Source organism: Bombina bombina, chromosome 1, assembly GCF_027579735.1.
Source record: "Bombina bombina isolate aBomBom1 chromosome 1, aBomBom1.pri, whole genome shotgun sequence".
In the NCBI taxonomy this organism is placed as follows: domain Eukaryota; kingdom Metazoa; phylum Chordata; class Amphibia; order Anura; family Bombinatoridae; genus Bombina; species Bombina bombina.
This window is the reverse complement of record NC_069499.1, coordinates 185,624,591-185,652,014: the sequence shown is the minus strand read 5'-3', so window position 1 is coordinate 185,652,014 and position 27,424 is coordinate 185,624,591. Positions and strand designations below refer to the sequence as shown.

At 33.4% G+C, this 27,424-nt stretch overlaps 1 protein-coding gene across 1 annotated transcript in view; it reads right to left on the bottom strand.

Annotated features, from left to right (window-relative positions):
- The window catches only part of RGS6 (regulator of G protein signaling 6), an 848,561-nt gene that overhangs the window by 359,764 nt on the left and 461,373 nt on the right, over positions 1-27,424 (bottom strand). The window contains exon 3 of the mRNA XM_053697770.1: positions 13,561-13,660. Within this exon, the coding sequence (XP_053553745.1) occupies positions 13,561-13,660 (100 nt within the window). The remainder of the gene's footprint in view (positions 1-13,560; positions 13,661-27,424) is intronic.

The window sequence follows — 27,424 nt, the reverse complement described above, 5'->3', positions numbered from 1 at the left end:
AATAGGTCAAAAGAAGGACTTGACAGGCTCAGAAAAGTCAAAAATAGTGAGATATCTTGCAGAGGGATGCAGCACTCTTAAAATTGCAAAGCTTCTGAAGCGTGATCATCGAACAATCAAGCGTTTCATTCAAAATAGTCAACAGGGTCGCAAGAAGCGTGTGGAAAAACCAAGGCGCAAAATAACTGCCCATGAACTGAGAAAAGTCAAGCGTGCAGCTGCCAAGATGCCACTTGCCACCAGTTTGGCCATATTTCAGAGCTGCAACATCACTGGAGTGCCCAAAAGCACAAGGTGTGCAATACTCAGAGACATGGCCAAGGTAAGAAAGGCTGAAAGACGACCACCACTGAACAAGACACACAAGCTGAAACGTCAAGACTGGGCCAAGAAATATCTCAAGACTGATTTTTCTAAGGTTTTATGGACTGATGAAATGAGAGTGAGTCTTGATGGACCAGATGGATGGGCCCGAGGCTGGATTGGTAAAGGGCAGAGAGCTCCAGTCCGACTCAGACGCCAGCAAGATGGAGGTGGAGTACTGGTTTGGGCTAGTATCATCAAAGATGAGCTTGTGGGGCCTTTTCGGGTTGAGGATGGAGTCAAGCTCAACTCCCAGTCCAACTGCCAGTTTCTGGAAGACACCTTCTTCAAGCAGTGGTACAGGAAGAAGTCTGCATCCTTCAAGAAAAACATGATTTTCATGCAGGACAATGCTCCATCACACGCGTCCAAGTACTCCACAGCGTGGCTGGCAAGAAAGGGTATAAAAGAAGAAAATCTAATGACATGGCCTCCTTGTTCACCTGATCTGAACCCCATTGAGAACCTGTGGTCCATCATCAACTGTGAGATTTACAAGGAGGGAAAACAGTACACCTCTCTGAACAGTGTCTGGGAGGCTGTGGTTGCTGCTGCACGCAATGTTGATGGTGAACAGATCAAAACACTGACAGAATCCATGGATGGCAGGCTTTTGAGTGTCCTTGCAAAGAAAGGTGGCTATATTGGTCACTGATTTGTTTTTGTTTTGTTTTTGAATGTCAGAAATGTATATTTGTGAATGTTGAGATGTTATATTGGTTTCACTGGTAAAAATAAATAATTGAAATGGGTATATATTTGTTTTTTGTTAAGTTGCCTAATAATTATGCACAGTAATAGTCACCTGCACACACAGATATCCCCCTAAAATAGCTATAACTAAAAACAAACTAAAAACTACTTCCAAAACTATTCAGCTTTGATATTAATGAGTTTTTTGGGTTCATTGAGAACATGGTTGTTGTTCAATAATAAAATTAATCCTCAAAAATACAACTTGCCTAATAATTCTGCACTCCCTGTAGTACCTCACTGTACCACCTCTGTATAGTACCTCACTGTACCACCTCAATATAGTACCTCACTGCATGCCAACCTCACTATAGTACCTCACTGTACCACCTCTGTATAGTACCTCACTGTACCACCTCACTATAGTACCTCACTGCATGCCAACCTCACTATAGTACCTCCCTGTACCACCTCTGTATAGTACCTCACTGTACCACCTCTGTATAGTACCTCACTGCATGCCAACCTCACTATAGTACCTCACTGTACTACCTCTGTATAATACCTCACTGTACCACCTCTGTATAGTACCTCACTGTACCACCTCACTATAGTACCTCACTGTACCACCTCACTATAGTACCTCACTGCATGCCAACCTCACAATAGTACCTCACTGTACTACCTCTGTATAGTACCTCACTGTACCACCTCTGTATAGTACCTCACTGTACCACCTCCCTATAGTACCTCACTGTACCACCTCACTATAGTACCTCACTGTACCACCTCACTATAGTACCTCACTGTACCACCTCTGTATAGTACCTCACTGTACCACCTCACTATAGTACCTCACTGTACCACCTCTGTATAGTACCTCACTGTACCACCTCACTATAGTACCTCACTGTACCACCTCTGTATAGTACCTCACTGTACCACCTCTGTATAGTACCTCACTGTATAACCTCTGTATAGTACCTCACTGTACCACCTCTGTATAGTACCTCACTGTACCACCTCTGTATAGTACCTCACTGTACCACCTCTGTATAGTACCTCACTGTACCACCTCACTATAGTACCTCACTGTACCACCTCACTATAGCACCTCACTGTACCACCTCTGCATAGTACCTCACTATAGTACTTCACTATAGTACCTCACTGTACCACCTCACTATAGTACCTCACTGTACCACCTCTGTATAATACCTCACTATAGTACCTCACTGTACCACCTCTGTATAGTAGCTCACTATAGTACCTCCCTATAGTACCTCACTCTACCACCTCTGTATAGTACCTCACTGTACCACCTCACTATAGTACCTCACTGTACCACCTCACTATAGTACCTCACTGTACCACCTCTGTATAGTACCTCACTATAGTACCTCACTATAGTACCTCACTGTACCACCTCTATATAGTACCTCACTATAGTACCTCACTGTACCACCTCTGTATAGTACCTCACTATAGTACCTCACTGTACCACCTCTGTATATTACCTCACTAAAGTAACTTACTATAGTACCTCACTGTACCACCTCTGTATAGTACCTCACTATAGTACCTCACTGTACCACCTCACTATTGTAACCCTCCAGCCCCCCCAACCCCAATTCAGAATTCATCAGTGCTCTGATTATGAAATAGTTGAAAATGTTATCACATTATAGAGTATGGGAGTCTGCACAATATAGAGGTATGGGAGTCTGCACAATATAGAGGTATGGGAGTCTGCACAATATAGAGGTATGGGAGTCTGCACAATATAGTGGTATGGGAGTGTCGGCACAATATAGAGGTATGGGAGTCTGCACAATATAGAGGTATGGGAGTATGCACGATATAGAGGTATGGGAGTGTCTGCACAATATAGAGGTATGGGAGTGTCTGCACAATATAGAGGTACGGGAGTCTGCACAATATAGAAATATGGGAGTCTGCACAATATAGAGGTATGGGAGTCTGCACAATATAGAGGTATGGGAGTGTCTGCACAATATAGAGGTATGGGAGTCTACACAATATAGAGGTATGGGAGTCTGTACATCTCACCTATATATATTAGGTCTACTGCTATGTCTCACACTGCACTAGAGATCAGGAAGGGGGAAAAAGTCTAGAGAGGAACGCAGTAACTATTTACATTGAGCTATAACGGAACAGTGACACCTATAGGTAGAAATGAAAAGTGCAGGCACAAATTAGATTTTCTATGGCACCGCTATTTCTAGGAGATTGTGTTTCATTTGCAGGTGTCAGGGAGCAGCTTTTTCAATGTGGGAGACTCCCGGACCGTCTGGGAGAGTTGGGATGTCTGTGTACTGTATATATATATAAATGGCTCGTTGGACTGCATTTTAGTCTCATTACCATGTATCAGTTATTCTATCTGCTATGAAAACAAAATGCTGCAAACTGTCATCTCCAGGTTATTTAAATATTTTTTTATTTTTTTTAATATGTACTATCTTTTTATGCTAGCAGTTTACATCCGTTCCAGCTTTCTCATAATTCATCATTCTATATCCAACACATTTTACAATTTGCAGTAATGATTTACACTACGTAAGGTTACGTTTTCTTTTAGTTTGTATGTTTCCAATTTTTAAGATTATTTGTAACACCAATTTCTTTTTTATATTTGTTTTGCACTATGTCAATTTATTTAATAATATTCCATCAGCAGTTTTTATATATTTGGTATATATTTTTTCTTTGTTCAGTTACTAAAGTTTTTTTGGAAAGAGTGATTTCCTTAAAGGGACAATCAACACCAGAATTTTTGTTATTTAAAAAGAAAGATAATCCCTTTATTACCCATTCACCAGTTTTGCATAACCAACACTGTTATAGAAATACACTTTTTATCTCTGTGATTACCTTGTATCTAAGCCTCTGCAAACTGCCCCCTTATATCAGTTCTTGACAGACTTGCATTTTCGCCAATCAGTGATTACTCCAGGGTAACTTCATGTGCATGAGCTCAATGTTTATCTATATGAAACACATAAACTAATGCCCTCTAGTGGTCAAAATGCATTCAGATTAGAGGCAGTCTTCAAAGTCTAAGAAATTAGCATATGAACCTCCTAGAATTAGCTTTCAACTAAGAATATGAAGAGAACAAAGCAAAACTGGTGATAAAAGTACATTCACTATTTAAATCATGAAAGTTTTTTTGGACTTGACTGTCCCTTTAAGTTTATTTTTGTATTATTTATAGTAATTGGATCTTGAATTTGTAGTATTTTTTGTTTGCATGATTTAATGCTTTATTTGAGTTCTTTTTTTTTTCTTGTGTAGTGAATATTTATAATATATCTGGCAGTGGCTTTCATGGTGGATTGTAGTTGTGACAGATGGTAGATTAAGACTTTAGAAAGGCTGAAGTTGAAACTAGCCTAGGCTGTGGGCACGGGTGGGTTAGGTGAAGACAGTTTTCCAACATTACTGAAGAACTTAGTTTAGATAATGACAAGACTTAGACATTGGATAGACAGGTAGTGATGCAAGAGAGCAAGGAAGAGGGCAGGTCTGGTGCAGAAGTAGATGTGGATGGCATCTGCATAAAGGTAATGCCTCTTGTGATAGGTTAACCAATGTGTTTAGCTAGCTCCCATAGTACACTACTGCTCCTTCAAGAAAAAAATACCAAGAGAATAGAAGCAAATTGGAAAGTTGTTTACAAATGTATGCTTTATCTGAATCATAAAATAAATATTTTGAGTTTCATGTCCCTTTATGTCAAGAACATTGGAATGTGAAATATTTACAGTAAATTCAGTTAAACACTTTATTTAATATGAATATTGCATAAATAAGGTTTTACATGTTTTCCTCTACTTGACTGCAAAGGGCACTTATGCATATATATATATATATATATATATATATATATATATATATATATATATATATATGTGTGTGTGTGTGTATACATATGTATTTACAGTATATGTTTATATGTGTATATATGTATACATATGTATTTATATGTTTATATGTGTATATATGTATACATATGTATTTACAGTATATGTTTATATGTGTATATATGTATACATATGTATTTATATGTTTATATATGTATACATATGTATTTATATGTTTATATGTGTATATATGTATACATATGTATTTATATGTTTATATGTGTATATATGTATACATATGTATTTATATGTTTATATATGTATACATATGTATTTATATGTTTATATGTGTATATATGTATACATATGTATTTATATGTTTATATGTATACATATGTATGTATATGTTTATATGTGTATATATGTATACATATGTATTTATATGTTTATATGTGTATATATGTATACATATGTATTTATATGTTTATATGTGTATATATGTATACATATGTATTTATATGTTTATATGTGTATACATGTATACATATGTATTTATATGTTTATATGTGTATATATGTATACATATGTATTTATATGTTTATATGTGTATATATGTATACATATATATTTATATCTTTATATGTATATATATGTATACATATGTATTTATATGTTTATATGTATACATATGTATGTATATGTTTATATGTGTATATATGTATACATATGTATTTATATGTTTATATGTGTATATATGTATACATATGTATTTATATGTTTATATGTGTATATAGGTATACATATGTATTTATATGTTTATATGTGTATACATGTATACATATGTATTTATATGTTTATATGTGTATATATGTATACATATGTATGTATATGTTTATATGTGTATATATATATATATACATATGTATTTATATGTTTATATGTGTATATATGTATACATATATATTTATATCTTTATATGTATATATATGTATACATATGTATTTATATGTGTATATATATATATACATATGTATTTATATGTTTATATGTGTATATATGTATACATATGTATTTATATGTTTATATGTGTATATATGTATACATATATATTTATATCTTTATATGTATATATATGTATACATATGTATTTATATGTTTATATGTATACATATGTATGTATATGTTTATATGTGTATATATGTATACATATGTATTTATATGTTTATATGTGTATATATGTATACATATGTATTTACAGTATATGTTTATATGTGTATATATGTATACACATGTATTTATATGTTTATATATGTATACATATGTATTTATATGTTTATATGTGTATATATGTATACATATGTATTTATATGTTTATATGTGTATATATGTATACATATGTATTTATATGTTTATATATGTATACATATGTATTTATATGTTTATATGTGTATATATGTATACATATGTATTTATATGTTTATATGTATACATATGTATGTATATGTTTATATGTGTATATATGTATACATATGTATTTATATGTTTATATGTGTATATATGTATACATATGTATTTATATGTTTATATGTGTATATATGTATACATATGTATTTATATGTTTATATGTGTATACATGTATACATATGTATTTATATGTTTATATGTGTATATATGTATACATATGTATTTATATGTTTATATGTGTATATATGTATACATATATATTTATATCTTTATATGTATATATATGTATACATATGTATTTATATGTTTATATGTATACATATGTATGTATATGTTTATATGTGTATATATGTATACATATGTATTTATATGTTTATATGTGTATATATGTATACATATGTATTTATATGTTTATATGTGTATATAGGTATACATATGTATTTATATGTTTATATGTGTATACATGTATACATATGTATTTATATGTTTATATGTGTATATATGTATACATATGTATGTATATGTTTATATGTGTATATATATATATATATACATATGTATTTATATGTTTATATGTGTATATATGTATACATATATATTTATATCTTTATATGTATATATATGTATACATATGTATTTATATGTGTATATATATATATACATATGTATTTATATGTTTATATGTGTATATATGTATACATATGTATTTATATGTTTATATGTGTATATATGTATACATATATATTTATATCTTTATATGTATATATATGTATACATATGTATTTATATGTTTATATGTATACATATGTATGTATATGTTTATATGTGTATATATGTATACATATGTATTTATATGTTTATATGTGTATATATGTATACATATGTATTTACAGTATATGTTTATATGTGTATATATGTATACATATGTATTTATATGTTTATATATGTATACATATGTATTTATATGTTTATATGTGTATATATGTATACATATGTATTTATATGTTTATATGTGTATATATGTATACATATGTATTTATATGTTTATATATGTATACATATGTATTTATATGTTTATATGTGTATATATGTATACATATGTATTTATATGTTTATATGTATACATATGTATGTATATGTTTATATGTGTATATATGTATACATATGTATTTATATGTTTATATGTGTATATATGTATACATATGTATTTATATGTTTATATGTGTATATATGTATACATATGTATTTATATGTTTATATGTGTATACATGTATACATATGTATTTATATGTTTATATGTGTATATATGTATACATATGTATTTATATGTTTATATGTGTATATATGTATACATATATATTTATATCTTTATATGTATATATATATGTATACATATGTATTTATATGTTTATATGTATACATATGTATGTATATGTTTATATGTGTATATATGTATACATATGTATTTATATGTTTATATGTGTATATATGTATACATATATATTTATATCTTTATATGTATATATATGTATACATATGTATTTATATGTTTATATGTATACATATGTATGTATATGTTTATATGTGTATATATGTATACATATGTATTTATATGTTTATATGTGTATATATGTATACATATGTATTTATATGTTTATATGTGTATATAGGTATACATATGTATTTATATGTTTATATGTGTATACATGTATACATATGTATTTATATGTTTATATGTGTATATATGTATACATATGTATTTATATGTTTATATGTGTATATATGTATACATATGTATGTATATTCCAAAAAAACCAAGAAGACTCTCACTAGATTGTGGATATCTCCTGAAAGTATGCACAAATAAGCACTCTTAGCCTAGACTTTTGAGGCGGTTTTTCCAGACCGGGAAAAAAATAAAATATAACTTTTATTATACATTGCACTTAAAATAAGGGTAACACACACTTTAAAATCGACACTAGCACTATCATGCAATTGGACTGTATATCTTATTTTGGGTGGAGAATTATAATATCAGTGGCCTATGGTGCTTATCTTAATTCCCCCAAAATGCTGTAATCTTGAATAAGTTATACTTAGAAGAAAAGAGTCCCCCAACTCTGTGTATGTTAGGTGATCCTCTACTATGCACTCTTTATAGGAATGTTTGGGTACCCTAGTAATCCTTATGTATATAGTGTCATCCAGGAATGGTTCTAAATAAACTCCCTCTGTTTGTATACCTGAGAGTTGTGTATTTATTTGTAAAACAGCAGTTGCAATTTTTTGCTGTGGAGTTAGCTAAAGCGCTATATAAATTCAAAATTCTAGAGTTGCCTCTGGTGGCTAGAAAAATGTAACACTATGTTGTGTACATTGGCGTTATAAAAAGTAGTTATAATTTTGGCGCAACTCTGATATCTTGCAAAGTCTGAACGGCTTCAAAATGTAACAATATTTTTATTTTGCGTTTTGGAGACGTTACCCTCTCAGTAATTCCCCAATAAAGCACAATTTATATTTTCTTTTGTATATACTGAGGACTTCCAAATGCCCTTATCTTTGTTTCAAGAGAACATATCTCTGTAATGCCTGTATCAGTATAGTTTGTATTTGGCTATATAAGTCTCTGCATTTTATAAGCAATGTCTTGTGACACAGTTCTATTCGGTTCTGTGTATATTTTTCACAGAGCCTTAGGTGAAATAAGTAACGCTGTTTATAAAGCTTTAGGTTCAGTTTGATTCTTTTGCCGATATCTCTATTATTGTATTTGTACTGTCATTGCGCTTGCTAAGCTTGCCATTCAGCATAACCTCTCTGGTTTAGTTTAAGGGTAGTTTATAGGCTAAATAATTCAATATTGTATATATTCAACCCTGGCTAAGTCTGGCACAGCCCAGACTATTCCACAAATTAACTAAGTATAGTTATAATCATCGTTGGTCTAATTTAACATGAAGTGCTAGGCAGTTAAAAATTTGAGCGCCCAAACGCTCACATAGCGTCAGGCCACTGATATTATAATTCTCCACCCAAAATAAGATATACAGTCCAATTGCATGATAGTGCTAGTGTCGATTTTAAAGTGTGTGTTACCCTTATTTTAAGTGCAATGTATAATAAAAGTTATATTTTATTTTTTTCCCGGTCTGGAAAAACCGCCTCAAAAGTCTAGGCTAAGAGTGCTTATTTGTGCATACTTTCAGGAGATATCCACAATCTAGTGAGAGTCTTCTTGGTTTTTTTGGAGTATTTATTTTTATGCATTTAGCACCATTCCCTATATAATATAAATCTTATAAACCAATAAACATTAAGTTTGGAATTATATAATAATAGGGAAATAGCCCTTGTGGTGCCTTTGTTCGTGGGTTGTAACATATGTATGTATATGTTTATATGTGTATATATATATATACATATGTATTTATATGTTTATATGTGTATATATGTATACATATATATTTATATTTTTATATGTATATATATGTATACATATGTATTTATATGTGTATATATATATATACACATATGTATTTATATGTTTATATGTGTATATATGTATACATATGTATTTATATGTTTATATGTGTATATATGTATACATATATATTTATATCTTTATATGTATATATATATATATATGTATACATATGTATTTATATGTTTATATGTATACATATGTATGTATATGTTTATATGTGTATATATGTATACATATGTATTTATATGTTTATATGTGTATATATGTATACATATGTATTTATATGTTTATATGTGTATATATGTATACATATGTATTTATATGTTTATATGTGTATACATGTATACATATGTATTTATATGTTTATATGTGTATATATGTATACATATGTATTTATATTTTTATATGTGTATACATGTATACATATGTATTTATATGTTTATATGTGTATATATGTATACATATGTATTTATATGTTTATATGTGTATATATGTATACATATGTATTTATATGTTTATATGTGTATACATGTATACATATGTATTTATATGTTTATATGTGTATATGTGTATATATGTATACATATGTATTTATATGTTTATATGTGTATACATATGTATTTATATGTTTATATGTGTATATATGTCTCTTAATACATATATACACATATAAATACATAAGAAAGAAAAAGGTAGTTAAAGCAACAAATATCAACAGTTCTTGTAATGATACTAGTATAGCCAAGTAAAACAGAGTATAATAACTCCACTTCAGAAGTCAGTAGCTGATAATGAGTTAATATGATAGTTCATCAGTCACTTTAAAGTCAAAATGTTAGTAGACTTCAGCTCCAAAATCGTGTAAATCAGTTCAGAGTCACCAATAATGTATTGGAAGTGTATACTTAGCTGTCCCTGCTTGAACACAACAAGCCTTAGTACATCTTGTGAGGTATTTCTCCACTGAACCAGGCAGTGGGTATAGTCAGTCGATGTAGTCAACTTCCACCTGCACGTACCAACAGGCTGCTAACCCCCAGTCGCGTCGGCAGGAAATGTCCACAGACCGCTGATCTCAATTTCCTCGTGGTGGTCGGATGCTCTGACGTCAGAGCCACGGCGCTCAATTGGCGCTCAAAGATGTGTCAGGTACTGGAATGAAGTCCTCCGGGCTGTTGTGAAAAGCGGGCAAAGAGCAAGTCCAGAGAGCCAAACTGCGAAATCCCAATCGCTATATGCAAGACTCCAAACATCCAAAAGGAGGAAGAAACAGGAACTCCGGACTCATGGAACTTGTGCAAAGAAGTTTATTCAGCAATGTTGCTCATAGTAAGGTGTGTAACCTAGAATACACCTGACGCGTTTCGCGCATGCGCACATGCGCTTCATCAGAGGTACTGAAGCGCATGTGCGCATGCGCAAAACGCGTCAGGTGTATTCTAGGTTACACACCTTACTATGAGCAACATTGCTGAATAAACTTCTTTGCACAAGTTCCATGAGTCCGGAGTTCCTGTTTCTTCCTCCTTTTGGATGTTTGGAGTCTCATATAAATACATATGTACACACATATAAACATATATACATACATATCCATCTTTAGAGATGTATACGTATGTATCTCTATGTTAAAATCCCTTTACCTGCCTTTTTTTTTTCTAACACCCGAGACCTCATATCTTTCAGCCCTTATAACTTTTTTGTGCAACATTCTCTTCTAATAATTTTTATTAGATGGTGTTATTCTAAGTGTAATTTTTTTTTATGTGTTTTGTGACAAGTTTTTGTTTCGTGAAACAGTTACCCAGAGCTCTTAGGTCATGCTAACCAACGAGCGTTAACTTAAATTGTGCTCAAGCAATCACGTTTACTTTTAACTTGTAATACAAGCAAAAAAACCGCCACGCCAAAACAGTCTCGATAAACCTCTTTTCGCTTGAGTAAATTCAATTCATCCATAATAAATTATTATATGTTCTGTTCCAACTCTCCTCGCTAAGCTTAAGTGAAATATTTTTCCCCTTAACACACACAAACCCATATTGCCTTTCTCCATTTTAGCTTGCTTCTCTGTCCATTACACATTCTCTTCTAATACTTCAGGGTACTGCCAACATTTGCAAAGCAACAGTGTCGGACCCTACTCTTTATTGGTCACTGCTAATGATCAAACAGAAGTAATGATCAAACAGAAGTCCTCCTGGAACTCTTTTCTTTACCGACCATTTTTACAATAGTTCCCACTCCACTTGATCTCCTAAAGCCACTAACTCCAACTCTGTTCCATACACTCACTCATACTGTGAACTATTCCCTCACTTGTGCTTCTGTTCCACCTAACTTCATACAAGCTATGGTCACACCAGTTTTGTGTTAAAGGGATACTAAACCCACATTTTTTCTTTCCTGATTCAGCTAGAGCATGCAATTTAAGCAACATTCTAATTTAATCCTATGATCAATTTTTCTTTAAAAAGCAGGAATGTAAAGCTTAGGAGCCGGACCATTTTAGGTTCAGCACCCTGGATAGCGCTTGCTGATTGGGGGCTACATTTAGCCACCAATAAGCAAGCATAACCCAGGTTCTGAACCAAAAATGGGCCAAGTTCTAAGCTTTACATTCCTGCTTTGTAAATAAAGATTGCAAGAGAACAAAGAAAAATTGATCATAGGACTAAATTAGAAAGTTGCTTAAAATTGCATGCTCTATTTGAATCATTAAAGGGACACTCAAGTCAAAATAAACTTTTATGATTCAGAAAGAGCATGCAGTATTAAAACACTTTCCAATATAATTCCATTAATTATCACATTTTGTACAGTATTTTTATATTCCCCACTTTCTGGGAAACAAGATCCTACTGAGCATGTGCACAAGCTCACAGGGTATACGTATACTAGTCTGTGACTGGCTGATGTCTGTCACATGATATAGGGGGCTGGAAAATAGGAGAAAAAATAAATTTGTCAGAAAAAAATCTACTGCTTATTTGAAAATCAAAGTAGGTGTTATTGCATAATCTATTCATTTTGTACTTGTTAATTATGCAATTCTACTGCATTGAGTGGTCCTTTAAAGAAAAAAATTGGGTTTAGTATCCCTTTAACCTAATGAAATGTAAATTTACACATACTGTACACTGTATTTATTAAAACATTTGTGCTGAAAAATAGATTTGTAATCCAAAGCTATACCAAAAAATTAAATCACATAAATGTCACAACAAAAATGGAAACAGTATATGAAAAATGTATTTATATATAAAGTTTTGTGAGAGGATATACAGTTGGGGACTGATTAATCATTTGTCGGACAGACATGATCCGCTGTAGCGGATCATGTCTGCCCGGCATCGCTAAATGCCGACAGCATACGCTGATGGCATTTAACATTGCACAAGCCCCTGCAGATTTTCAGCCAATCAGTCCAAGTCAAGCAATCCAGACTGTATTAAGAGATTTGTTAACTCAATAGGCAAGATGGGAACCATAAAATGCAAAATAAAAAATAAAACAATGAAAAATACCTGAACTAGATTATTTTCAGCATTACACCAATTGAATATAAATATTGCATTCCCCAGTGAAGTTTCCCATGTGAACATAGTGTCCCCATATTCAATAAGGAGATTTAGTTCTGCAATTTAACAAATAAAGTACCTGTTACCACGCTTGGGATTTTAGACAGGAAGCTTTTGACTGTTCGGATCGGCACACCGCCTGCTTTATCATCTTGCATTCTTGTGATGATATCTTCAATCTAAAACAAACAAGAGAAAACATTCACATTGATTACATGAGGTTTCTGGAAGGCATAAATGTGTCTACTTTGTTTTACTTTTAAGTAAAAAATGTCCAACTTTTTGCTCAACTCTAAAATTATTTCATTTGCACTTTTGTTTTCTGTGTTGACACAAGAACCAAGCAAAATATGTCAAAGACCAGTATTTACATTAATAACACAATTATAGCGTTACATTAATAACATAATTGTAACGTTACATTAATAACACAATTATAGCGCTACATTAATAACACAATTGTAACGTTACATTAATAACATAATTGTAACGTTACATTAATAACACAATTATAGCGCTACATTAATAACACAATTGTAACGTTACATTAATAACATAATTGTAACGTTACATTAATAACACTGGTAAAGACGAGATCGATAAAAACAAAGAATAAGCGTATTAATAAATTATAGTATTTTATTGAAAACTGAGCATGAGAGTTATTATATATTGAGAACATAATCATTGCTAAATGGGAGCTTACATACTATTCGCTGATGCCAAAAGCAATCAAATCACAAGGACATTGGTACATCTTTATTGAATAGAGTAAATGTGAAGCCTTTTCCTACCTATAAGTGTAAATTTGATGCATTCACTATAATCAGATATGTATGAAATAGTGGCTATACATTTCCTGTATGGCTTCTAGCTTACTTTACCTTAAAGTCTTATTGAAACAGACTAAATATAAGAAGAATATATATTTGCATGAACAGCCATTGGGACAAAAACATAAAACAAAAATGTAGTTATGTAGCCCCAGTAGAGTTAAAAAAAATATGCTACCACATATTTTAATTAAAAATAAGTCTTCTATCTTAAAGGGACGTAAACCCCCAAAAAATGTCTTCATGATTCAGATAGAAAATGCAATTTTAAACAACTTTCCAATTTACTTCTATTACCTAATTTGCTTCATTCTCTTGGTATCCTTTGTTGAAGGAGCAGCAATGCACTACTGGGTGCTAGCTGAACACACTGGATGAGCCAATACAATGAGTCATATATGTACATCCACCAATCAGCAGCTCCTGAGTCTACTTAGGTATATAGCACAAGAACAAAACAAATTAAATAATAGAAATAAACTGAATTATTTTTTTTAAATCACATGCTCTATCTAAATCATGAAAGAAAATATTTGTGTTCCATGTCCCTTTAAGTCTATTCTGAAATAAGAAAATACAGAGCCTGGCTGCTGCGTGTGCACTGTGCATGTGTTTTACTGTCAATTTCAAGAAAAAATAAGGTTATAGTAAAATATTATGTTGAGGTGAAATATACACATTTTTCTTTTAAGCTTTATGTTTCTTTAAAGAACTACATTGTCTAATGAGAAACCCAAAACTGCTGAGGGCCAATTTTAAAACCAAGCTGAGGGCATTTCACTGAGAGAGGTCTTAGCAAAATGATTGTCTGCATATAGCAAGCGGTTACACCTTCAGGTTCTGTATTCACCATGCTTATAAGTAATGAAGACTACATTTCAGAAAGCTAAAGTTCAACAGATGAAAGGGCTTCTATGAGATCTACTTTAAAATGTAGAGCTAAATTTTGCTTTCCAATGAACTATGCACCTGAGGAGCATAAATCAACAATTTCTTAAAATAGATGGACTATCCTACCTGTATAACAAGCTTTCTGCCTGTATTGCTACTGCATATACTGTATGCGTCAATATGATCCTCTACAAATAAGAGTAGCTTCTGCATATCTGCATAATAGCTGTATATCCGTACTTCATGCAATATCCTTAGCATAGAATGTGCACTGCTTTGTTGATACATACACATAGGAATAAAGTTCACTTGCAGGGAACCTCTCAACCCTGTTTTGCAGTACTTGATGCCCATATATGTCATTGGTCAGGTGCGCAATGCCAACCAAGAGAGCAAGACTAGTCAGTAACCCCAGGCAAATCGGTCTACAATTACTTTAATCTGCTACCTCTGAGGCAGCGGAGAGGCAGTGATCTAATCCTCTGCTTCTTACATTTTGATTGCAAGCTACCAAGAGTGAGCCTGTTCCACAACGGAAATTTGCCGTTTGATAAATCTGCCCCTTAATATTTAAAATTACATTACTCTGTCAGCAGTTTGTTTTCTCTGAAGTCTTTAGCTTTATTTCCGTGTTTTCATCCATTGGAAAAGCCAAAATGAATACATATAACAAAGACTGATCATGAGAGTCCTAAGAAAATAAACCAGCTTACTATAAATTAGTAAAAACCTAATCAATAATAACATAAATATGCAATGCATAATTAGACTTTTGGAGCATGTGCATAGTTCAATAGCCTAAAAACAAATACACTAGTATTAGAATGTTATTTACCTCAGTATTTACAAATATTATGTAAATATGTTTCTCAGCTTTTCAGTAATACACTGATGTCATATTTACATATATATGCGATATCCCATACAGCTAATGGGGTCTATAGGAAAAGCGAGAAAATGGAATGACTGTACTATCTAGAAATGTGTTCTATCAATATTTGTTTCTAACACACACTCATATTGTCGTGATAGTCAGTTTCAGTACTGGTGTATTCATAAAAGTGACTTAGTTCGGAATTGTGTCTTCATGACAGGGGTTTGTTGGCGACCGAGATCATGGGTTTTTTAAAACTCAAAAAGTGCAACAATCATGTTTTTAAAAATTGCAATTTACAATATCCAGAATTAAATGTTGGCATTTTCTTACAGTAACTGCACAGCGACAAACCCCATTCTTGACAGTACGGTTTCCAGCTTTTACAACACTTTTTACAATGAAGGTGTCAGGGCATCTGTAAATGTCAGAGGAAAATACATATATATATATATATATATATATATATATATATATATATATATATATATATATATATACATATGTATATATATAATATAAGATAAAATAAGTATAAAATCTCAAAAATAGTAAGTTTGAGCATGCTCATTCATCACACATGTATTCCACATCTGAGAACAAAGGATTGCTTCCAAAGATGTCCTGCTGAGGTGTGAAGCTAAAATCCCTATCAGATTGTCACTGACCCCTATTTCTACTCTGAAACCATCTATATTTTTGTGTGTTGTAAACCTTGGATCAAGCGTCAGGATTCCCTTTCCTGATAACATAGCATTTGAAACAAAAGGTTTAGCTTTTGAAGCCCACAACCCTGCAGGGGGTAACCAAGCCAGCATACATCATGGAATGTTTGGAGACAACATTCTGTACATAAAGTCAGATAAGCAAATAAAATTCTGATTGTATAGTGATTAGCATAGACTTGTTAATTACCCCTAGAGTTAAGATTTTAACATATCTTAACCAATATATATTTTTTTTTAAAGCATAAAATGTCTTAACCTCTGTATTTTAGAAGCATATAAATGAATATATGTACAGTATATATATATGTACATATATTCAGACAACATATTAAATGTATGCCTCAGACTGTATTAAATATATATATATGGGAGATACAATTCAAATTTGTAATAGATTAAATAACAATTATAATGATTACATTTTTGAAAAATAATATATTGTTGGTTTTCTATCTTCCAGATGGAGCTAAAAGATGCTAATACAGAATTCCAACATGGGTTGACCTAAGTCATATCATATGGTTATGCACTAAATGTTTATGAAACTTTAAATACATATTTTAAAATATAATAGGATGAATATATAGGAATTACTTTGATGTGATATGACTATAAAATATTGATGTTTGATATCAGGTTGTAGGTTTTCTGTTATGCTAGATGAGATATGGATGCTGACAGGAAAGATTTATTAATGCAAGGAATTATGGTGGTTTAAATGGTCATTTTATAAAGATATATTAAATTGTAACAAAAATGGATGGTGAGACTATATTGCTGGTTGTCTGCTGCCCTCTAGGGGATTGGAAGTGGTATGACAGCCAAATGAATTGTTTGTTGGAACAGGTGCAAACCCCAGTAATTAATAAATGTTCAGTATCCGAAGGGCCAATCCGATAAGACCTCCCAGGTGTCCAATGAGATGTTTAGCTCCGAAGGGCCTCCCAAACCAATTCACCAATGATGGTACAGAACAAAAAGGGGTGGGGTTATATCACATGATTTAACCCCAAGAATGGAAAAAAAAAAAAAACTTTGCTGAAACCCTGGACGGATAACTGCTGCGTGGGGACACAGGACACAGTTATTATAAGCAAAATAGCTACCCTTTCTTCTCCACATGCAAAATACTCCTTTTGTATTCTGAGGTGAAATTGGACCTGTTGAGAACTATTGGAAGCTGAATATCGATTTGGTTATTTTTTGTAAAGTATAAGCGGTTGCTAAATATAGGTAATATTTAAAACAAACATCCATTGTTGCTGTAGTTAGCAGACTTAAAGGAATACATTGTATTTTAACCTTGTATTCCATAGCCTATGTATTGTAAAACTAATCATAAATGCTAAGTAGTTTATCTTTGCAAATATACAAATATATTTTAGAATTTGTCTTAACTGTAGGTAATTAAGAACCATTTCAGCATAGATAAATTGGCATTTAAACTAACCGTTTACATTAAGAATATATATATACGTCTGGTGTTCTAATTAGAATTGTATTAGAATCATTTGTGGGTTAAATAACTTAATTGTACCAGTCTGAATGTTAGTGACTTATATCTTGGTCTCATTGTGGTAGTTTAATGCAATTCAATCGTGAATAAATAAGGTAAATTTTATGATCTTTGCATAGCATATTTTAATAATTTAAACGTGTATAGTATTGATTCATATCTGGTTTTCTATAAAAATATTTCAATGTGTCTATAAATTTTAACTAATATAAAGAATTTAGGAATTTACATTAATTGTATTGTTTCATATATGCATTTTATTGGGGTTTTATTTTAAAGAATAATTATTAAATATATTGTGTTATAAACCAGCCATATACTGACAAAGGAAACATGTCACTCAGCTGTTTCACAATTTGAGAACTGTGAACTGTGAAAATCCTATTCTAGAAGGTGATATCAGTTGTGGCTACTTCCTTCTAAAAGAAACTAATTTCCTGCACTGTTGATTTCTGATGTAAATTTTGCCAAACTGGAAAACACTGCTTTTTCAATCAATGATTGGAAATAATGGGGGGGAAAAAACACTTTTAAAATATTAAGGGCAAGATTACAAGTTGAGCGCAAAAGCAATATTTGTGCTCAACTTAGTATTACCAGCACGCAAATGTGCGCTGGTATTACAAGTGAAGCGCAATGTGAACGCAACCTAGCGTTCACATTGCACGGAAGCATTGTGCTCCAGAGAGCACGCTTCTATAGGCTCCAATGGAAGCCTCGTTCTGTTGCTCCCCGCAGCGATGGGCAGCAAAAATAAATTTATATGTATAAGAACATATACATATATATTTATGTGATAATATGTGTATATATAAATATATATATGTATATAAGCATATACTGTACATATATATTTACTGGAAACACACAGTCCCCATAGACCCCAATGTAAAGGCACTTTTCAGAGCACCCCACACCCGCCAATTTTAAACCCCCCAAAAGGAGCTTAGTGTAATTTTTATTTTTTTATTTTAATTCTACTTTAAAAAATAAAAAAAAAGGAACATCACATATTTTTTTTGTGGGGCAATTGGGAGACATTTAAAAAAAATTAACCAAATCTGACCTCTGCTTAATTTCTTTAGCACTTGTAAGGGCTTGTAAGGGCTGGTTTTTTATCATGCGCCCGAAAAACGGGCGAATTTTCTCGTTTGTGAATTAGGTCTTCACTTGTAATCTAGATCTAAATGTATCAATAGAATAATCAACCAAACATGACCAGTATACCCACCATTCCTTTATACAAATGACATGCATTTTATTCACTAGTTATCAGGATAGATTTAAATTACAACAGATTAATTTCACACATCTGTGTGGTTGTGGGCTTTTAGCGGTCAAATCCATTTTCGATTGTGTTCACTCAATATCAGAAACATTGATATCTACCTCTTTATATTAGACAATAAAAACGATAAATCAATTTTAACATTATATTATTCCTTTATTGTTTTACTATTTTTTTTAAAAAAATACCTGGCCCAGTGCCATTACAAGCTATTTTGAAATAACTCTGCCAGACTTGTTAACCTAAACTACTATTCTGCATTAGCTGTACTTTGCCCTTGTCAATCTCCTCTGCTATGGCCAATTAGGGACAATTATAAATAGGTTACTAGAGTGTGCAGCCAATAGCTGTGTGGAATATCACAGTGTTCTGCACTTCCATTTCTAACAGGAACTGAAAAGCTCACAATTTCAGAAAGAAATTACAGGAAAAGGGGACAAATATATACATTTATCTTTTTATTTTACAATGTTTAATGTCCAGTTAATTCCGTATTTTGTAATGATATATTATAAAAAAAGAAGAATTTAAGGGTACACAAACCAAAAACCTTCTCTATATAAGCCTAGCACAAGAACACTAAAACTACGTGAGCTGTGAACCTGTTTTAGGCTGAAGATCTCCCAGTATACATGGACTATTAAAAAGAAAAGGAAGGTCTTTAGAGTATTTTGAGCATGATAGTAAGGTACTCTGTTTTCTGAGCTATTCTGATTCTTGGCTGTTTAGCAGTTTTCCAGTTCACAATGGCATCACCTATTGGGCATTCATTCTATTAGAGCAGAGCTCACAATAGCTCTGGATTTTGCATGGCTGTCACAGTTTGGAAGATTTGCTTGACATCTCTCCCGCAGCTCTCTTTAAAAAGTCTTGGTGTGCAGAAGACTCCCGCTTTCTGTCGACATCCTCATCCCATAAAGTCTCAGGGAAATATTTGGTTGTGTGTCATAGGCACAGGTATAATGTATTTGTTGCTTGAACCACAAAATGAGCTGTTTATCACACTTAAAACATGTGAGCTCTGATACATACTATAAAAAATAACTACTATGAGCAAAACTTGAACAAACAAATCTTAGAACAGCAGTAAGCTATTTAGACTTTTGACATCTCATTTAGCAGTTTCCATGATAATATCACAAAGGAGTTACTTGTCTCATTACATATGTGAACTGTGTGAAACAAGTTTCTAAGCTAGGGATTTTAACTAGAGATTCATTTGGGCTGATTTCAAAATTCAAATATGTGTTTAACCCCTAAAAACAGACTTCAGACTGACAATGCACTACTGGTCAGAAAACTTACGCTGAGTCAGTCAGAAGAGGCATATGTGCATAGCACAATCGCCAGCCATGTTCAACTCAACATCAGCAGTGTATTTCAAGGTAAAAGCTAAATTTTCTCCTCTTCAATGTGTTCCTAATGATCCATTTTAACTGCTGGAGTGTATTAAATTGTTTGAAAACAGCTGATTTACCTTTGTCATGAAATATCTGTTTTTGCCTGTTGAAACCATGGCTTATACTGAAAATATAAATATGTTTGTATGCTCTGGTGAAAAGCTATGTAAACAGGAGATAACAGCATAAATTAACCTCCCAGTGGGGGTGATAAAAATAGATATTTTTGTATCTGAAATAACTGTTTTTGCTCATTGAACTCCACCAGCCTTAATTAACATTTACAAAATAACTATTAGACTGTGTACAAAAAGAGATAAAATGAACAGGTCTCTTCTTTCTGAAGGGTCAGCCCATTAAAATCAGCAAACCCTTGAGAACTATAGACGACAATTTATACAAGCAAACACTGCTGTTTCAAAAGCAAATATAAACGTAAAGGAACTATTTACAATACAGTGTTCCTTTAAACACATAGTAATATACAAGCAAAGTACATAACAGCATTTTCTTTTGCAGCTTATTTACCTTTATTTAGAGACATGAAACATAGATGCAATAACAAGGTTTAAAGAGACACTTAAAGTGAAGGTAAACTTTCACGAATGAGTGCCCGGTTTTTAAAAATAATATTAAAAACAGGGGCACTTTCATTCATGAAAGTTTACATTTCAGCGGTTTTGTTAAAATACTTACCTTTTCTTCTTGCAAGCCGGAGCAGCGATTCCCCCTTTAATCACGGCGTGGCCTCAGGCAATGTTTGCTCTGGGGGGGAAGCCGTGATTGGAGGAAGCCGGATTTGTCATTGTTGACGTAAGAAGAGACAACCTGCAGGTGGGGGAATCGCCGTTCCGGCTGGCAAGAAGAAAAGGTATTTTAACAAAACCACTAAAATGGAAACTTTCATGAATGAAAGTGCCCCTGTTTTTAAAAGTATTTTTAAAAACTGGGCACTCATTCATGAAAGTTTACATTCACTTTAAGTTAAAATTAAACATTGATGATTCAGACAGAACATGCAATTTTAAACAATTTTCTAATTTACTTCAATACAATGCTACAGACACTCTACTGCAGCAGAGTTTGCAACTATGTAAAAAATTGCTTTAAACATTGTTGCAAACACTGCTGCCAGATGGCTATGGATACTTGCACACTCCTGGGCTTACCTACGATTACACTTTAATAAAGGATACCAAGATGTCGACTAAGAAAAAATGATAATATAATTAATTGGAAAGTTGTTTAAAATTGCACGTTCTGGAAAAATGCATTCTCTAGAGGTTCCGGAGGAGGAGCTCAGGTGCGTGGTCGTGTGAAGCACCTGTCCTGATTACCTTCCCTGCAAGCCTGTTGGCGAGAATTCTGCGCCCAAAAAACCCTTCAGACCCTGGGCGGCTTGTAAGCTGAATATCACCGTCACTGGAACCTAAATAGTGCCTCACCAATGCACTAAGCGGCAAATGTCAGCAGCCGCAAGGACTCATATCTCACTGAACTCATTCTGGTAAAGATTCAAAGAAACACTTAAGTATAATTACAAACCACACTACAAAGAGAAAGAAGCGGGAAGATGAGGTTTGTTTAACAAATACCTCTGCTGCACTAAACCCTCATACATATTAGTCCACTACGGGCAGGAAGCCTATACCTATCCCGGGTGCACTACTACTCCAGCTATAGGGTTCAGAGGCGAAAACCTACCTGCTGTCTCTTTTCGGACGGAGACCTCCTGTGCTTAAAACCCTGCCAATTCGCTGAAAAACTGGAAAAAAAAAAAAAAAGAGTCTACCTGGATAGGCCCGTGAAGGACTCTGCTCTGCTCTGATTACCTTGCTGGTTCCCCGGCCCGGGAGCGAGGGCCGTTCGCTTGCTGGGCCTCCTCTGTGTTTCCAGGGGGCTGTATTGCCCCACGGCTCGTTGTATCTTCAGTGGCAAGTAAGAGGAGCGAAGCATCATCAGGCTTACCGACCCTCATTGGTTCAAGGGTCCCCTCCCACCGGTGCTGCGTGAGGGGCCTGGATCACTCCGCCTGCTCGGCTGTCTATAGGGAACGAGCTACTGCTTCTCCTCAGTGTACACGCTGGGGCTCTGAGGCTAAAAATCTCGATACAGCACGCTCATCTGCCACCCCCCTCCCACCGGTGCTGCGTGAGGGGGCTAGGCGTCTCAGAGAGCCCACACTTCTCATCTAAGCAACCGGATAGAAGCTGGTAAAGTATAATATACTTCTATGCCCTAACTTGACATTCTTCTTTTTTTTCTCAATTGACTAAACAAAAATAACAGGCACTAATTCTGCTCTTTGCAAGAAACGGCTCCATATTTTAATCAATTGAATGCAGACATTTCCATCTGAACTATGTTGGCAGTTGTTTTCCTTACCCCTTTATCAGAAATATCGCCTTTTGGAGTGGCTTAAAAGTTTGATCCATCTATTGGGAATAGAGGCAACGGATGAAAACTGAGGAGTACAGTGCTAAGAGGCCAATTGATTGATAAGCATCAGACTTTCCAATTCTTTTCTTAAAACTTCAATCTAATTACTGAAAACTGCCCAAAAAATTCTGTATATGGGCACAACATAACTGAGCCTTTCCCTAATTAGCAGTATAAAATATTTTGTTACCTGTTATACATAATGTTCTAGATCATGTTCAATTACACAGGTTTTGTCATCACTAAGAAAATGTATATGTTTCTTTTTTCAGGGCTGCTTTAAATAAAGTAGATAATAAGTAATTAAAACCACACAAAGCAAGTATAAGTGTGCACAATTACTAAGATAAATTAGGAAGGCTACAAAGGGGGCAAGGTGAAGAAATCATACTGGCTGTGTGCTAATTTGTATAACCCTGGTAGGGTTATCAGTTTTATCTCTCCCCTTGGTAAAATATAACTACCACTTATCTTCCCTCTCCATTCCTCTCTCCCCGCCTATATACGCTGGCTTATTCAGGCTGTCATTTACTAAGAAGGTGGTAACCATCAGAGTTAAGAGGGGTAAGAGGAGATAAATAAGAGGTAAAAAGGAAAAGAAAATAGGGGTAATTAATTGACACTCTCATCATCAATCTTGCATATATCAAATTACCTTGAAGTAACTTGCACTACCTCTCATTCTCTGATATATAGCTGCTCAAAGTTGTTTTCTTTGTATATATATTTAGCCTGTATAAATCAGAAGCATAGGCTGATATAGCTAAGGTGGCTATTAACCGCTCTCAACTTTGATAGAAATTAAGGATTATAAAATTTCTGCTTTTTTATGCTTAACAAAGCCTGAATTATATGTATTGATGTGGTAATATACTGCTTATCTTTTTTATTTTTTTAACATGCAGGCTTGTCTGCCCAAAAAATACACAATGGTAGTTAGGATGACTGTTTTATAAGCACAAGCTGATACAATTAAAATCATCAGTAAAAAACTGTCTGTTTCTAGCCCTAACAACAAATCAACAAAAAGAACTAAAACACATCTCTGATAAGACATCCCCTTTCCTTAAAAAACGAACAAAACACATGTGTTGATAGAAAGGACCAAGCTAAACAGATATTGTATTATCTAACCAAATGATAATTATCTGATGAGATTGAGCCGTGCATTTCATATATAGGCTCTCTCCTTCTTGACAAGTATAGCCACAATATAAGTACATGCACTAATAAAAAGAACCTATGTAAACATCTATTTCATTCCCCACTTAAATAGCAAATAATTGTTCAGATTAAACCCTGATACTTTATATTTCCTCCATAGTGTAAACGAGGAGCAGAAGAGCTCAATTTAAGTAAATATCCCTACCTTTTTTTTTTAACCCTTACCAAACTTATGTCTATAGTGCCCTAACACATATAATTATTTTTTTTCTTTTTCCCCAATTTCACTTACCTCACACCATCACACACACCCCCCCCTCCTCCCCCCAGGCACTGGTGTTTATTTCAAAAATTTGTCTTTTCTTTTTCTTTCTTTTTTTTTTTTTTCACCCTCACTTTTTTTTTTTTTTTTTTTCTCTCTCTAACTACCCCGCAGTACTTTTTACCGGGGTTTATTTAATTCACTGATAATTACGTACCCCCTTTTGCACTATCACCATCCCCTTTCCATTTTTCACTGTAAACGTTTTGAGAAGAGAAAGGAAAGAGAAAAGGAAAAAGAAAACGCCTTCCTTCACTCTCACCTAAAGACACTCAGCACATGGACAAATTTCTTTCTAATTCATCTAAAACACCCTCTCTGATTATGGCTGCTAGACACAGGGATAGAAAACTTAAGAATCCTCCAGAACCCATTACTGAAGCATCATCTCCCATACCTCATAATTTAGTCTCACAAGATCCTATTAATATACAGAATCTGGTCGCCTGTATCTCAGACGCCCTCACACCCAAGTTTGACACCCTCAGGACAGAAATAAAACAAGACATTTCTTTATTAACCCAAGAGGTAAGGCAATTCTCTAATAGATTGCAAGAAGTTGAGCAGAGGGTCTCTGATTTAGAAGATTTTACAACAACACACAATTCTAAACTTGAGAAGGTGAACAGTAATTTGCAGAAAATATATGATAGACTGGAGGACTTGGAAAATCGCTCCAGAAGAAATAACATCCGAATAATAGGTCTTCCGGAGGAAAAACAATTTGAAAATTTAGGCTCCTTCATATCAGACACGCTTACCAAGGCTTTAAAAATCCCATCAACTTACCACCCGATTGTTGTGGAGAGAGCACATAGACTAGGTACCCCCCGCCCAGACAATAAGAATAACACACATCCAAGGCCTATTATAGCCAAACTACTTAACTACCAGGATAAGAACATGTTAATACAACACTTCCGCAAAAATCAACCAATCCTTATAGAAAACACCAGGATCTTGATCTTTCAAGATTTCTCGGCTGATACAGCCGCCAAGAGAAGAGAGCTTGCACCAATATGCACTAAATTCATACAAAATGGCTATCAAGCTACCTTAATATACCCCTCCAAACTCAGGGTTACAGTACAAGACTCAATACACTTATTTGAAGATGCTCGAATGGCTGAGACATTTTTTAACACATTAAGCTCAGACTCCCATTAATAGATTGAGGATTAGTGTAGATCTTCCTTTCTTATCCCTTGGCTCTGCTTCTTTCTCTTTCTACTCTATCATATATAAAGTAAGAAGATGGGTCCTAAAAATGGGAAATCCCCTTGGGAAGGGGACAATGCGTTTAGTATATGTAAAAAATTGATTTTTTCATTTTTTTTTATTTTTTTTTTCTTCCTTTTTTTTTTTTTTTTTTTTTTCTTGCGTTGTTGTTTTGTATCTCCCTTCTCTCTCCTCCCCTCTCCTCCTCTCCCTCCGCCCATTGATACCTTATATATAAACAATGCAAAAGACAGATAAATTAAAAATAATATCTTGGAATGTGGGGGGGATATCAACACCTATTAAACGAAAGGCAATCCTTGCCCATCTGCATAAGGCACAAGCAGATATAGGATTTTTACAAGAAACGCATTTAAACCTAGGAGAATCTCTTAAGTTAAAGAAGGTGTGGGTTAAGGAAGTAATTGCTGCCCCAAGTGTTGGGAAAAAAAGGGGTGTGGCCATATTAATTGGGAAAAGACCACAAACGGAGATCCTGTACTCTGAGACCGACTCCGGGGGGAGATTTGTACTGGTTAAGTTAAAAATGGCACAAGTGATTTACACACTTTGCAATGTATATGGACCAAATACTAATGATCCAGAATTCTGGAATCTAATTCAGTCTAAACTCCTGTTACTTAGCGAAGGTCATTTGATTCTAGGAGGAGATTTCAACATGGCACCACAGTGCCCCTTAGATAGATTTAGAAGAAATGCTAAACAGTTAAAGCAGAAAAAAGATAACCTTGACTCTAAATTGATCAGTAAAATTAAGCAAAATCTAGCGCTACGTGACATCTGGAGAGTACAGAACCCCAGCACCCAGGACTATACCTGCCTCTCTAAAGCCCACAAGACCCTTTCTAGGATCGACCTATTCCTAATTGATGAACACATATCTACAACACGAATAAAAGCTGGTATAATGCCGATCCTTTTATCAGATCATGGGCCTATATTTCTTGAGCTTTATTTAGATCAATCAAAACCCAAATTTTCTCGATTTTTTTTCCCTTATTATCTAACTACAGATTTAAAATTCAAAAATTGGCTCAGAAATAAATTCCTTGAATATGCCAATTTCAACAGTAGTTATATACAGCGCCCGAATATATTCTGGGAAACTGCAAAGGCAGTGCTCAGAGGTGAAATTATCTCTTATATATCTATTGTAACAAAGAAAATGAGAACAAGAGAAAGGGAAATGATTAACTCATTGATTAGCTCTTATAACCGCTATTTACTTGAAAAATCTCCCCTAAACTGG